The 15,341-nt window shown below is 41.2% G+C and overlaps 1 protein-coding gene across 4 annotated transcripts in view; it reads right to left on the bottom strand.

The window, feature by feature from the left end:
* Positions 1-14,629: 14,629 nt before the first annotated feature.
* The window catches only part of LOC114466999 (tumor necrosis factor receptor superfamily member 14-like), a 72,323-nt gene continuing 71,611 nt past the window's right edge, over positions 14,630-15,341 (bottom strand). Inside the window, exon 8 of one of the 4 annotated variants that reach the window (XM_028452937.1) lies at positions 14,630-14,808. In XM_028452937.1, coding sequence (XP_028308738.1) covers positions 14,731-14,808 — 78 coding nt within the window. In that variant the 3' untranslated portion in view covers positions 14,630-14,730. The remainder of the gene's footprint in view (positions 14,809-15,341) is intronic. The other 3 variants (XM_028452935.1, XM_028452936.1, XM_028452940.1) reach the window with 3 other exon arrangements.

The following is a 15,341-nucleotide window of genomic DNA, read 5'->3' as shown; positions in this document are numbered from 1 at the left end:
AAAAGAGAATACAAGTTCATTTTTTTTTTTCAATGCCTTACTGGTGTAACAGATGCTTCAAGTTCACTCAGATGTCATGGCATACAAGAGTACAAAAGGTTATGCATATATGCAGATGTCATGGTTCAACGGGAGTACAACAGTGTAAAAGGTTGCACAAGGCGTTTTAGCAAAACACAGTATCCCTTTTTTTATGAAAATAGAAGTATTAGCACCAGATGGTCATAACTTTTCTTGTGTAACATTTTTCCTATCATTTTTTATAATAATGGCAGTTTAATAGGCGTGACACATCAGGACAGGCATATAGCTGTAGTGGTTAAATAAACACTTCTTTGCAGAATAATGAATGAATGATTAATACACACAACGTACAACATCCTCCTTATTAATCATCATGAGCATATATGACCGGCATCGGTCAGAGCTGTCGCCCGCCGGGTGTTTCCAGAGTAGCCACCCCCGTCTAGGGTGTCAACCCCTTACGGAGTTACTTCTCAGAGCCTGCTGGCATCCGAGGCCCCTTGTGGCGGGGTGAGACCCTCCTTCACAACCGACATAACGACACCCCTGACGTCTTCCAGTATGACGCTGAGAACCGAGAACGCCCGCTCCAGTCTTTCCAGACTGTCATCAGTCGGGGCAGGTGTCACTGTCTCTATGCCTTCATTGGGGGCCTCCCCCCCCCTTTTACCCACGAATGTCTCTGCACCCAACAGCTCCGCCCCATCATCATCCGATTCATTTTCCAGCGGGGGAAAGCAGTCAGCCACTTCTTCAGCAGACTCGACTTTCATCACAGTGGGGAAGGGGGATATTCTGGCCACCCTTTCGGCAAAGAAGATCTCTCCTGTGTTGTCATCTCTCTCCCATTCCATCTCCATACACGCAGGAGACTGTGAGACAGCACGAGGAGGTGACACAGACAGGGCCTCAGTCAGAGTCATTCTCTCCTTTTTCCACTCCGGACCCATATCATCTCCATCCTCTCCTCGTCTTTTAGCGGGGGAACCAACTCCAGCTTTTTCATCTCCTGAAGAAGAATCACTTCCCTCCCCGTCCTCAATGCTAAGTTTCTCTTCTATGTCTTTATCATCACTCATGCTCCACCCTAGTGCCAGGAACCGAGCCACGGCAGGAATTTTGGACATATCCCCACATCTGTTTTTTTCAAGGATGTTGTTTTTTCTGTTTTGTTTTTGGTAACGTTTCTGGTAAAACGAGATGTAGTCACTCCCGATGTTAATTGTCTCCATTCCATCGCCTAACTCTCTCACCTGTCTGAGTGCAGTAAAATTAACTTTCCTTGCTTCTGCTCTCGTCATTAGGTAAAGATGGGGGTTCAGGTAACTCATCCTTCCCTCAGTAATTTCACTGAAGAAATAAGGAGTATCCCTGTCCGGATAGGGGTAATTCCCCAGGGTCAAGGGTGTCTCATAGACTTTTTTATTGCGGGGCACCCAAGCATCCCCCCAGTACGTTAAATCAGGACCCCCGCAATCAGTGGATCTAAGATCCCGCGAGTTCAGGGGGTCGCTTTCCATTCTGACCCTGTCACATGTCATAGAAGCAGACCACCTCCTCCCCGTGTGGCACCAGCGTGTGCTGCCTCGTAAACCCCAGCTTATCCTTTCCGATTGCTTTTTGTAATCGGGGTGCCTAGCGGCCATTTCCCTATCGTTCCATCTCACTGAAGGTTCTGGTGACATTAAAAATAACCTCTGCCCGAAAAGCCAAAATGGGCACCCCCCATCCTGTGGGTTGATTAACACTTCCCACATCTCTACTCCCATTCGAGGATGCAACTCATACAAGGGCAAAAAGCCAGTTGTATCAGTTTCAAAAGCCTCTGCCATTGTGGCCCCATTTGGTATCATCACGTCACGCGGTAGAACCCCTGGGTGCCAATGCAGGGGTTTGTCTTCTGAAATAAAGGGATTACCGTCAACATCTAATTCCAAACAGGCAGATCTGTACTCTCTGTTTTCGTTTTGGATCAATAAACCTTTGGACATGATCATTGTAGTCTTTATACTCTTATCTTCTCTTTGGGCCCCATTAATTCTAATCCATGCTGGTGTAGGGAGATTTAGTCCCACGCACCTACGGAAAGGGTATGGCGTGTCATTTAAATATCCATCTTGTCCCCTTATTCCTGAGGTATCCCAAATCACTTTGCGCAACTCTCCATTTCTCCCATCAGATCTATACTTGTTAAGCCTGAAAGACATCCAAAACCAGGCATCGTCATTAATTTCTCTCATTCTACTGACGCCCACAGGAGCATAATCCCTTGGGGATCTCTCGTGCTCTGCATCCGCAATCCTTATTTGTTTGGTGTACCATTCTGCTTTTTCTGGTAGAAGTGTCATGTCGCGGGGCACCAATTTTCCGTCCTATGATGGGAGAGGAGAATTCAAACATTAGCATGAAATTAAATATTATGCAAGGGGATTCCTCCCCTGTCAATAACATTTCTATCCCGTACTATCAATCTTTTATGGTGATTTATTCCTATGACGAACCCCACAAAGGCTATGGCCAAAACTTGTGTAGGTTGTCCCATAGTTATCATGATGATTCCTGAGAAGATAAAAAACCCCCATGTTATCGCTAAATTTTTGGTTACTTTTTTGCTGATGGCCGACCTTTTTTTGTACATAGCTATTAGTATTAATAGAAAGCAGGCGGAATAAAATCCTGCCCCTATAAAACGAAAGTGGTTAACTCTTGTTGACTTCATCCTTACTATAGTTAAAATTATATCTAGGGCATATATAACTGTAGTTGCTATCCAGAATTCATCTTGCCAATTGTGCGTAGGGAGGCCACCAAATACAATGTAAAAAAAAACTAAGGAGGTGTGTAAGGGTGTAATACTCAGCAGGAATCTCCTGAGTATCCCCACAATAATTATCATGATTGATGAGGTTAAAACTTTTATCCATTCAATTCGGTTGTTTTTGTTGGCCGTTGAAATCAATAGGCATGCTATTTCAGCCAGCAAAAAGAAGTCTGCGTTAATTTTTAGAATTATATTCTCATGGCTGACAGCTGGGTTTTCGTTAAGTGCCAGTGTCATTGCCTCACAATTTTCCAATTGCTTTGCACAAAGTTGCCAGTCTATTATTCTTTCTGTGTTATTTTGAATTTCACTGTCATGACACAACATCAGTTGTATTAAACAGCGGAACACAAGTGTATCATCCGAAGGGACATAGTGGTGGCAGTAGGCAGTTAGTGCCTCAGTTGTTGTCAGTCGATTTTTCTCACACTTTTCCCATTCCTTACTACAAAATTCCCAATCCATATTCGTATTTGTGTTGTTTCTTAATATTTTTGTTGTATTAGCATAGCACAATATCAGTTGTATTAAACAGCTGAAAACCAGTGTACCCTCTAAAGGGTTATTTAGTGCCGTGCTGCAAGGCATAGGTGTGGATGTGAGAGTTGTTGTTATATTTACCGGATGGTAGAAATTGGGTGTTGCTTCAGCCATTTCTATTCTCCTTTTATCTGGTCAGGTCTCTGTCAGTCGCCTGTTAGCTGCTTATCAGTTCTCCTGCAGGTCGTTTCCTTGTGCAAGAGTAACGAAAGGCGCCTCATGGGCAGTATATATCTCTTGAGAGGAGCCCTCTATTCCCCCCCCGTGGGCGGGGAACGCCCTGTCAACGCCCAATCTTATGATGTTATTTACGCCTTTGCTGAGCAGGAGGCCCCTGGTTAAAGGGCCTCTCCTTTCTTCCTAAAACGATGCCTTTTCTTCTTCTTTTGTATTTCTTTGTCCAACTTCCTGGCAGACTGAGTCACTAATGTTTCGTGTCTTCTATCTGCTCTACTAAATGCCCAGTTGCACATTTTTCTGCAGCAATTTAAAATTGCTAATATTTTTCCTACTACTGCCAAAAATATTATACCCCCAATAGCTAGCATTATCCATTTAAGGTACCACATTATTTCTTTGGTCCACCACCAAACATTTTGAGCAGTTTCAACCACTCCCTTTTTTACTCCCTGTACGGCGACCCCGATCATCATAGCCCCAAACATCCTCCAAGCTGGCAGGCCTGTCCCCCTTTGTTCCATACTCTTTTCTCTATAACTATGCTTCCCTATTGCTTCACAGTTAAAAACATCATCCGAGGCCTCCAGTACAATTCTTGAGTTATCGATTTCTGTCACTGCACAATTCCTCACAGTATCAGTTGGGATATACCATGGGCTATCTTCTTTTAGTTTCATTTTTGTATTATCATTTTTCCATTCCTGAAAATTTGGAACAGTTTTCTCCCTATTTTTTAATTTGTTTCCATCACAAAGCACATTTCTAACAAACCTCAATCTATCATACATCAATCCTCCTATGTCTATTCCCTGTAACCATCCGACAGACGCCACATGGGATGGCCAGTGAGGTACCCTCACATGCTTTCCGGGAATCACACACATCCCTCTTCTGTTCTCTGTCAGCATATCGTGTGATGCAAAGGCATATGTGGAATTTACAGTTTTCTTTAGTTCCTGTATTAGAGTTTTATCTTTAAGACACTCCCATTCGCCTCCTCTCATCCTACAAGGTTGCCATTCAACTTCAGCTGTATTCCATATATTTTCTACATAAGTCTCACCATTCTTTATTACTGGTTTCTTTCCAATTATTCTCGCACCTGCCGCCTCTGTAATCGTCAGATTCCATGATTCATCTTCGTGAGACCAGCGAAGCTGATGCAATTGAGCATCAGGAGTTAGTGGCAACCATTTCTTAAATATTGTCTCATTATCCTTTTCGCCGTTCCAATCATTTATGGGTGCCGTGAGGAATAATGATCTCTCGGTGGTATAGAGGAAAGTCATTTGATAGGGGAACGGTGACTGTATGAAGTCTTGCCAATTCCATTCACCCTGGTGTTTGTGATGCTTTTTAATTGTGTGCAAAAAGTCTGGGAGTAGATGGCGGATTTTCCTATCTTCATTTGTTAATGTATATTTTTTTGCAGCTAATTTTTCTGCCCAAGGTTTAATCCAGATTTCACCTGTACTCTCTGTATTCTCATATTCTATTCTTTGTAAAAATGCTTTGTATGCCTTATACATTTTCATCACATCCATCCACTCTTGTCTCTTTCCAAAAGTAGTTTTTGTCAGGTACGAATAAAAGAACTGCATCTGCCAACGTATATGCATGTCCTCTATTAATATGCGCATCTCCTCTGGCAAAAACTCCTTCCTTGCTTCTCCCCATTCTGTCATATTTTCTACCCTGATCTCATCAGAGAAACTCCCCAAATCCTTCTTAACTTCTATTTTTCCTTTCCAATCAAAGGTGTTCCTCTCATTAAAAAATTCCAAACCGTCATGGTCTTCGGGAGGCAATGGATAAGCCAAAAATTTATGTAACACCGACCCATCCTCCCTAGGGATTGCTATCAGGTGCGGAATCACTAAGACTCCCATTACAGCCGAATCAAAACTATTCCAGCCTTCATTCTGTCCCAGTAATAAACCTGCTAATTGACTCCATTCCCAGGCTTCAAAGAATGCAGAGGGCCTCATCTTTGCTTCCTTTCTTAGTTCTGTGAGATTTATAGGTAGGTGTCCGCTGCAGTTCCACATCGCCTCTTCCCATAAATCACTTCTAAACGGTTCTTCAGCTACCTTTCTGCTGGTGTTGCTGAAGACCACTTCCAGTATTAATTTATATGCATTCGTAGCCTGCGTCAAATCAACCCCAAGTGTGAGAGACATACATCTCCTTGCCTTTACCCACCATGCTGTTTGGTTAATTTCTACCCATTTTTTGTATTTATTTTGTGTCATCATAGGTACCGTTATCCCAACAATTTGCCTAAAACAGCTACCCCCTTTGTCGGTGGGATTAAGATTCCTTCCATTTTTTGCATATCTACTCTGGCATAACAGATCATTTTCCTGATGCTCATCCGTCTCATACCACATGATTCTTTGTTGAACCTTAGGAAATTTCTGAAGAAATTTCGTCATCTCAGGACCTTTTGTATGTCTTTTGTGACGAGCAGGATTTTCCCCTGCGTTATGCTTTTCTGAAGGTAATACAAACAATAGCCACTTCCAATAGACTCCTCTAAGCGCGGAATTAGCAGTAAAACAGTCTTCACTACTTCTATTGCATATTCCTAATCCTTCGGCAGTATTGATATGTGGGTATAACGTTGGTATCACATGGGTGTCAGGTGCCACACTGGATGCCCACATTGGCGTTGTATTATAGGCATTAAGGTAAAAACATTGTTTGACTTCCTCCTCCTTATAAAGTCCCAACTCAACTGACTTATCGCCATTGGTCAATCTTCTCACCGGAATTTGGTTGTAATAGAAAACGCAATGTCTTAAAGGATTTCTGTCATCGTTTCCCTGTGTAATCCAATATTTCCTCCCTTGAATCCGTGACAGACTATCATTCCTTGTATGATATTGGTTCCCATTTAATTCTTTATCCCAAAATTCCTGCATCATTATTTTGTCCAAAATAGTCTCCTGTAACTTTATTGATTTACACTGCGTCCCATTACCATATGTGAAATTCCTAGTCCAATTACTTGTCACATCTTTCCATTTCTGGAAAATGTTGACATACCATTTTACGGCGTCCACGCTACATTTTTGTCCCCTATATTTTCCAATACCACGTTTCCATCTAATTTTCTTTGAGCTCTCCTTGTCTTTTTGTATTGCAAACCCCGGGGTCACCAATGGCATAGTCCTAATGTCATAAACCAGAGCCTTATTTTCTAAAGATTCTATTTTAAAATTACCAAAAACCTCTTCATTAATCGCATACGGATATTTTACAATGCTATACTGTTCTTCTGTGATCTCATCATGAGATGGAACATTCCACACGGAGTGTTCGTCTATTTTTTGGCATGTTTTATACATACCGAACTTCTCTTTAGTTATTTCCCATTTTTTCCTTATTATCTGGCTATAAGCTTGATACCTGCATTCTATTGAAGTATTCCTCCTTTCTATCCCTGACAGGATCAAATATCCCTCCTTTTCACTAATACGACTCTCTCTCACAGCAAATCCTTCTTTAGTTGTATCGCCATAAATTTTCTCATAATCCTCCCACGTGTATATTTTCATGTCCCCTCTTACTGCCTCACACATGTTCCTATAAGCTATCCTTGAGAGTTTTTCCATAATCCTCATTATCATTTCCTCACAGCATGGCCCCTGATAAGCCTCAAAAGTTATTTCGCAATCCTCTAGTTTCATTGTTTCCATTTTCTTTACACACTTCTTACTTCCTTTATTTGTTATATTACCATTTGTACTGTCTAATGCAGCCGTCGGGGGAGTTGTTGTGTTTATCTTCCTTATAGGTGACTCAGGTGAAATTTTACTTTGTGGCTTTGTAATGTTTATATTCACTAATCCCGTTGGAGACAGTGTTTGCTCCTCCTTTGACCTTACACCCCGTGGGTGCGGGAACAGAGAAATACATCCCTCTATTGCATAGCCTATTTCTCCTTTATAGTCACTCAGGCCCCTTTTAACCATTTCTAACTTTATCAGTCTTATTTTCCTGCATATTTCCTCCCCTTTATCCATAAGATTTTCCATTAAAGCTGTGTTGTTTCTTAGCACCAGCTTTTTCCACATTAATTCCTTTAGGCATTTGTCAGGCCGATTTGACCTCGGGTGTTGGTCATATTCAATGCAGCTAAGCCGCCTATTCTCATCTCCCTCATTATGCCCTTGTTTTAATTTATGATCCGTAATTTCAGGGAGAAAAAATTCCCTGTCACATCTTCCCACCAAGCCTCGGGTGAGAGCTAGGAATTGGATCCCTCCTCTTATGTATCTCTCTTGATCAAAGACCATCTTTCTCCCAGTGCCAAAAGGGATGGGGATCTCTACCTCTGCCCTGGGTGTATATACATTGCATGATTTACACCTAACCAGTTTCTCTTTAACCACTCGTTTAATGGAACCTGTCCTCCCTAGTTCCATCCATGTCCTGACTCCAATTGCCGTTAATAGGCCGAGGAGTGTCAATATCAGAAAGATTACAACGGCCTTACTGATTATCCCTATTTTTGATTTTTCATCCCATCTCCGCCTCCATTCCTTTCTTTTCCTATTCTTTTCGGCTATGGCGTAAGGTTTAAGTCTGTTTTCTTTGATATCCTTGATATAATCTCTTTCCCATAATACCTTTCTAGCCTCCTTATCATAATGTCTTTTATTCCAAATTAGGTGGAGCCGTTCCATTCTTCCGATGGGATGACTTCTCTCTCTGTAACGAGAATAGTACCACAATTATTTCCTTATATTATTCACATCTTTCCATTTCTATTTTTATCTCTCTATTTTTTTTTTTTTTTTGACGCTATTCATTATCAGATTCGTTTTCCTGTGGTCTTTTTACATCTCTTTCTTCACTAAAGACAAGCTTTCTCCTCGATCCTTCCTTTTCCTTATTATTATGTGCATTCACAGGAGCATCCACCCAAGTCTCCCTTGGTTCAACTTCTGCTCCCGTGAGGTCATCATCCTCTGTTTGATTTCTCCTTTTTGTCCATTCCGTTAGCCACCTAAGCCTCTTTTTCTTATCCTTTGGAGCCACCCGCATTAATTTTGATGTCCTGATTATTCCACCGCGGACCCATGCTTTAGCAGCTACAGCAATGATCTGACTCATGTTAGATTTATTTTCTATGCATCTTTGAGTGAGAACCTCCATAATTAAATAAAGATCCTCATATCTCTCTTCTGTTTTTCTCTTATCTTTTCTTTTTCCTGTCACTTCAGACCCCACTAAGATACTTAATTTACATTTTATCACTTGAACCCTCATTGGGTCCCCAGCCGGATTCACACTCCCCGTTGTTATCCAATCTTTCTGTGATGCACTTAGCGTTTGAGGCGTCCATTCCTCAATTTTTCCTCCCTCCTTTTCCTCCTGCAGGGCTATAATCATTTCTCCTAGCTTTTCTCCTATGTTTGTGAGCTCTACCTTATCTTTAGCAAACCTACGTTTAGTTTTGAAAGCTATTGGAATCCTCCAACCATCACACAATTCATTTATCATTTCTGTTTTTCCTACAAAATTAGCAGAAGCACCACCATCTTTCAGGTGCGTTACTATTTTAGGAGGTAACTCCTTTAACTCCTCCACTTCTCCTCTCTCTGTCATATATTTCTGAGTCCCTGGTTTCCACGGGGCTAATTTTCCCGTTGACCTCCTATGTCGATACTGGTGGCTCGTCCTGTGTGCCAGGAGTGATGCCATCTCCAAGCGTACATTCCTGCACAAAAGAAGATTGCCACCGTCTCCTGCCACACAGTTACATGGCCACTCATGTCTGTCTATACGACAACACATCATTCTGGCACCATAATTATCCCAACACCTGGTGCAGAATGAAACTCGGCAGGCCCCGGCCAATTCCAGTCCTACCAATTTTCCTTCCGGCTGACAGTCATATCCTAACCTCCTGTCCTGTCTTCTACCCATCCATCTGAGACAGAAAACTTCTTCCATACACAGACAACACTTCCCCGGTTGATACTCCCTCTCCGTGGGAAGAGAACCAGGAAAATGTCCTGGAAACAGCACACGTACCGTTATTATCTCATCCACGGAGCAGAGAGCATCACCAATCCCATGGTCAGGTGGGCTCGGTCCAGTAAGACCTGGTAAAACTCATCAGCCTCCGAAGGGTGATACGGAACCTCCCAAGTGGGGAGAACCGCTTCTTCCACCTCAGTTTTTTGAAGTCATAAGCTTCGGAGGCCCTGTTGGAATTGTGTCCTGCCTATCAATCCCTTTTACATCATTATTCCTTAAACCGCCTTTTAACTCGGACTTGCTGGGGGTGATATTTTTCCCCCATCCGTAATGTATATTACGTTACCTTCCTGTCGGTCGATTACCCGGAATTCTTTTCCGTTTTTTATCCACCTGTCTTTTGCCTGTAACACAGGATAATTCTGGGTCAATCTGGTAACTGTTTTGCGATGTTTAGGCTGGCTTAATATTTGGTTGATGTAAAATAAATCGTCATGGCTCCACCAGTCTTTCCCTATCGCGGCTATTGCTTCTTTCGCTGATCTAACAGCTCGTTCCGCAACACCGTTTGTATTGGATTGGTATGTGATCGCAAGAACATATTCTATTTGAAGATCATACAACAGTTTCTGGAACTTTGCTCTTACTGTTGTAATCACGTCATTGAATCTCACGGTTTCAATCTCTCTGCTAAGTACCCTAGTACCGGTGGAGCCTGTTGACAATCCTCCTGTCGAAACTCTTCGAACAGGAGAAAAAAATGGGGAGGTAACTCCCTCCGCCATTGCTTTATCTTACGTTCGTTTCACAGTATTCCCGTAAGCGGAGACTGAGGTATCTCCTTAGAGGGGGGCTCCAATAGCCTTTTTCCCCTTTGTTTTACACGCGTGTTTGAATAGGCTTACCTTAACCTGATTCTTTTAATAAAAGATACCTTTCCGATTTGGTGTTCGAAGTGTCTAGTCCTTATGCTTCTAATCTCCCACTCTTTTTCTTTGCACACTCCGTTCAGGGTGATCAGGCCTGCCAGAGTATCAATTACTAGAGAGCTGGAGATTTTTCCACTACTTTCGTACTGAGTTATCCTTTATTCCTCACAGAGTGAAAAGCCAATCTTATTCACCCTCCTTCTGCCAACCAGTATGGCAGGACAATGAGACTCTCTCTCTCTACTCCTTTATTTAGGGACACTCCGTAGGTTTTCTAATTAGACTCGGTACTCGTTTTATTTTTCCCGGACTAACAGGTTAACTTGGTCGTGCCCCACGTATGGGTGCCATGTCGTTAGCCCGCGGGACTTTATAACGGTAGGGGATCTAAAACTGCCGTTCTTAATACAAGAATTCCCCCTCTACCTTGTCACCGAGGCTGGCTGCCTATCCTCTATCAAGTGTTACCTTAATAAAGAAAAGGACTGATTGTGTTTACTCCTATAGAAAGTCTATGAGAAGTCTCGCTTTTTTTTATTTTTGAGATTGATATAAAGACCTGCCCAGTGTAGGTCAAAGCTGGAAACAATTCTTTTTTACAACAGTATGAGCTAGCCCCCCCCCTTTCCCTTCTCTGTGAGGAAAGGAACCGAGGGGGTTTTCACTTACCAGAGGTCTAGGAGTGTGTTTTTCAACACCCGGGCGCTGTCTCAGGTTAATTTACTCAAGAAGGCTTCTTAATAGTTAATATATTTTATTAAAGGTTTCACAAAAATTAAACAAAAAGAAAATCAAAAGTCAATCACCAGTTTCAAAGTATCAAAGTCCTGAACTGTCAGCCGACAAGAACGGACAGGGGCCTGCCGAACAACTAGAATGTCCGTCTCTAAAAAGCTCCCTCCAACATAAAAATCAGTGAGATATATATAGCAAGAAGCGTGGCGTGATAGTGTGTCATAATTCATGCCCTGACCGCCTTAGCGAATAGGAAAAGAGAATACAAGTTCATTTTTTTTTTTTCAATGCCTTACTGGTGTAACAGATGCTTCAAGTTCACTCAGATGTCATGGCATACAAGAGTACAAAAGGTTATGCATATATGCAGATGTCATGGTTCAACGGGAGTACAACAGTGTAAAAGGTTGCACAAGGCGTTTTAGCAAAACACAGTATCCCTTTTTTTATGAAAATAGAAGTATTAGCACCAGATGGTCATAACTTTTCTTGTGTAACATTTTTCCTATCATTTTTTATAATAATGGCAGTTTAATAGGCGTGACACATCAGGACAGGCATATAGCTGTAGTGGTTAAATAAACACTTCTTTGCAGAATAATGAATGAATGATTAATACACACAACGTACAACACCGCCCAAGCCTATAACAATCCGCATTAAATATAATACCGACCTGCATTTCACTCGCCTGGTAAAACAGAGCAGGAGAGATAAACACAAGCTTAAATTGGTGTAGGGGCGGGGCCACACCTCCGTACTGCTGCAGTGCTACTGCTGTGATTGGTTAATGATGTCTCAGTCAGAGAACTGCAGAGCTGCGTCTGAGCTTGTTTGAATTTATTTACATACAAATCGATGTAACTACATGCATGTGGCCAAAAATAACGGAGTTAAAATACATATATTTTCTCACAAATTTACTAGAGTAAGAGTAAAAGTATTGTGCAAAATTACTAAGCCTAAAAGTACAATTTATTTAAAAAAAAAAAAAATACTCAAGTACATGTAACAAATAAATGTTACTACCGTTACTACCACCACAGGCAAAGACTGCAGAATATATAGCATAATATATAGGAAAATATAGCATCGCTACATGGGACAAGGGTTACATACAGTTTAGTATCTTTAATCAACTAAACTACCTACTAAATAGGCATTCCTCATAATTTGCCCTCTCAAGGGCTGAGTGGAAGTTATGATTAAGTTTATTACCCAATGACTTCCACTTGAAGATGAAAAGGAGTCATTGTAGGAATAGTGATATTATTCACATGAACTGAGATTATAGGGGAGACAGAGAGTGTAATAATTACATTCATGTGTCCCATCATTTCCATAATTATGCCTCATAGAATCATACAGAATGTGGTAGTAACGTATATTGCATCTTTTAATGTAAACTAGTAAATTACACTGACTTCATGTTATGAACAAGATTTGTAAATCATATATTCACAGTGTAAACTACAACCTCTTGATGGCATTTCACCTGAAAGATATTCTTTTGTAGAAGTGCACCATATAGGAAAAATAATTTATACACACAGACACACACACACACACACACACAGTGGGGCAAAAAAAGTATTTAGTCAGCCACCAATTGTGCAAGTTCTCCCACTAAAAAAGTTGAGAGGCCTGTAATTTTCATCATAGGTATACCTCAACTATGAGAGACAAAATGAGAAAAAAAATCCAGAAAATCCCATTGCAGGATTTTTAATGAATTTATTTGCATATTATGGTGGAAAATAAGTATTTGGTCAATAACAAAAGTTAATCTCAATGCTTTGTAATGTACCCTTTGTTAGCAAGACAGAAGTCGTCCTGGTCCCTTTCAAGAGAACCAGCCCCAAAGTATGATGTTACCACCCCCATGCTTTATAGTAGATATGGTGTTCTTTCTCCTCCAACAGGACAAGTTGAGTTTTTACCAAAAAGTTCTATTTTGGTTTCATCTGACCATATGATATTCGCCCAATCCTCTTCTGGATCATCCAAATGCTCTCTAGCAAACTTCAGACGAGCCCGGACATGTATTGGCTTAGGCAGTGGGACACGTCTGGCACTGCAGGATTTTAGTCTCTGGCAGCGTAGTGTTACTGATGGTTACTTTGGTCCCAGCTCTCTGCAGGTCATTCACTAGGTCCCCCCATGTGGTTCTGGGATTTTTGCTCACCATTCTTGTGATGATTTTGACCCCACGGGGTGAGATCTTGCGTGGAGCCCCAGATCAAGGGAGATTATCAGTGGTCTTGTATGTCTTCTATTTTCTAATAATTGCTCCCACAGTTGATTTATTCACACCAAGCTGCTCAACTATTGAATATTCAGTCTTCCCAGCCTGGTGCAGGTCTACAATTTTGTTTCTGGTGTCCTTTGACAGCTCTTTGGACTTGGCCATAGTGGAGTTTGGAGTGTGACTATTCGAGGTTGTGGACAGGTGTCTTTTATACTGATAACGCGTTCAAACAGGTGCCATTAAAACGGGTAATGAGTGGAGGACAGAAGAGCCTCTTAAAGAAGTTACAGGTCTGTGAGAGCCAGAAATCTTGCTTGTTTGTAGGTGACCAAATACTTATTTTACCGAGGGATTTACCAATTAATTAAAAATCCTATAAAATCCTATAATGTGATTATCTGGATTTTTTTTTCTCATTTTGTCTCTCATAGTTGAGGTATACCTATGATGAAAATTACAGGCCTCTCTCATCTTTTTAAGTGGGAGTACTTGCACAATTGGTGACTGACTAAATACTTTTTTGCCCCTCTGTACATGATTCAACTATTTTTCTAGAGTGAAGGTACCAGTACTGTGATCATCTAATCAAGTCAATCAGGTCTCATTCTTTCTCACCTTTCTCCGTTTGTCCCCTTTTACTTATTAAAGGTTGCCATGTTTGAGGAAATGTTCTGGAGTGTTGCTGCTGTGGAGGTCTAAGGTGACTGTGAGTACATAGTCTGTGAAAATATCACTTAATCAGAATCTGTCATTTATACATTTTAGTATTCATCTCATCTCTGTTCCTCTGCGTCCTATTTTTTAGGATCCCATCATACGTTGTTCATTGTTTGTTTAGGAGGTTCCTCTAGGTAAGTACTGTATAGATTGATGACAACTAATTTCCCGCATTTTCCTCGATACCAGTCCTGTGATCATATAAGTCCATCAAGTGTTATTCTTTCTCACCTTTCTTTCTCTGTCTCCTTTTACTTTTTAAAGGTTGCCATGTTTGAGGAAATATTCTGTGTTGCTGTGGTGATCAATGATCATGTCTCACCTCTATTCCTCTCTGTCCTAATTTCAGGATCCCATCATATGTTGTACATTGTTCAGGAGGTTAACTAGACCAAGCAGCTTTTAGGTTACTGCTAAGTACTTTATAGAATAACGGACTGGGAGGATGGTGTAGTTTTAAGTTTATTAAACAAGCACATATACTGTACACCAACAAAACAGTGTATAAGCATTGTCACAAGAAAGTTTGTCTTCATTTATAGGCTTCATTGTCTTTCCATCAATACCTGGTGGGCCGGTATCAGCTCAAAATGCCCAGGTCGATTTTTTGTCCGAGTCCGGCCCTGCACAGAATGACAGAAAGACACAAAATTACAATAAAAACTCTTTGTTCGTTCCTGTATTAATTCTCAGATTGCTCATTATTCTAAATGCCAACATGAACGCTGATCATGTGACCCTCCGTGTAAACTAACCCTTTTTTGTGGCCCCACTATAATAGAAGTTGCCAATGTATTTGTACAAGTTATAAATACTTATTCATTACTTATAGTGTTTGGTGCATGATAAGAGTACATGTACAAAAGCATATAAGCAATAAAAAACAAATACAAATTTAAATGAAATAACATTTCTTATCCAACATAGAAGAAGTATTCATGTCTGTGATTCAGACGACAGAAACACACAAACAGCCATTCAGCTAACAGATGGGCGGAACCAGCGTGCGGAAACAATCCATCATATCCCTGAATGTCACCAGTAACAGGCAAACAGCCAATCACTCAGCAGCTGTGTAGTTTGGTTGCAGTGGTTGCCACGTTGGTTTGTTTTTCAAAGTATGCAGTGAGCGTAGACTTTGCAGTGAGAAGCCGGT

Source organism: Gouania willdenowi, chromosome 7, assembly GCF_900634775.1.
Source record: "Gouania willdenowi chromosome 7, fGouWil2.1, whole genome shotgun sequence".
In the NCBI taxonomy this organism is placed as follows: Eukaryota; Metazoa; Chordata; class Actinopteri; order Blenniiformes; family Gobiesocidae; genus Gouania; species Gouania willdenowi.
Note: the sequence above shows the minus strand (reverse complement) of the source record. Positions and strands in the feature narration are given on the sequence as shown.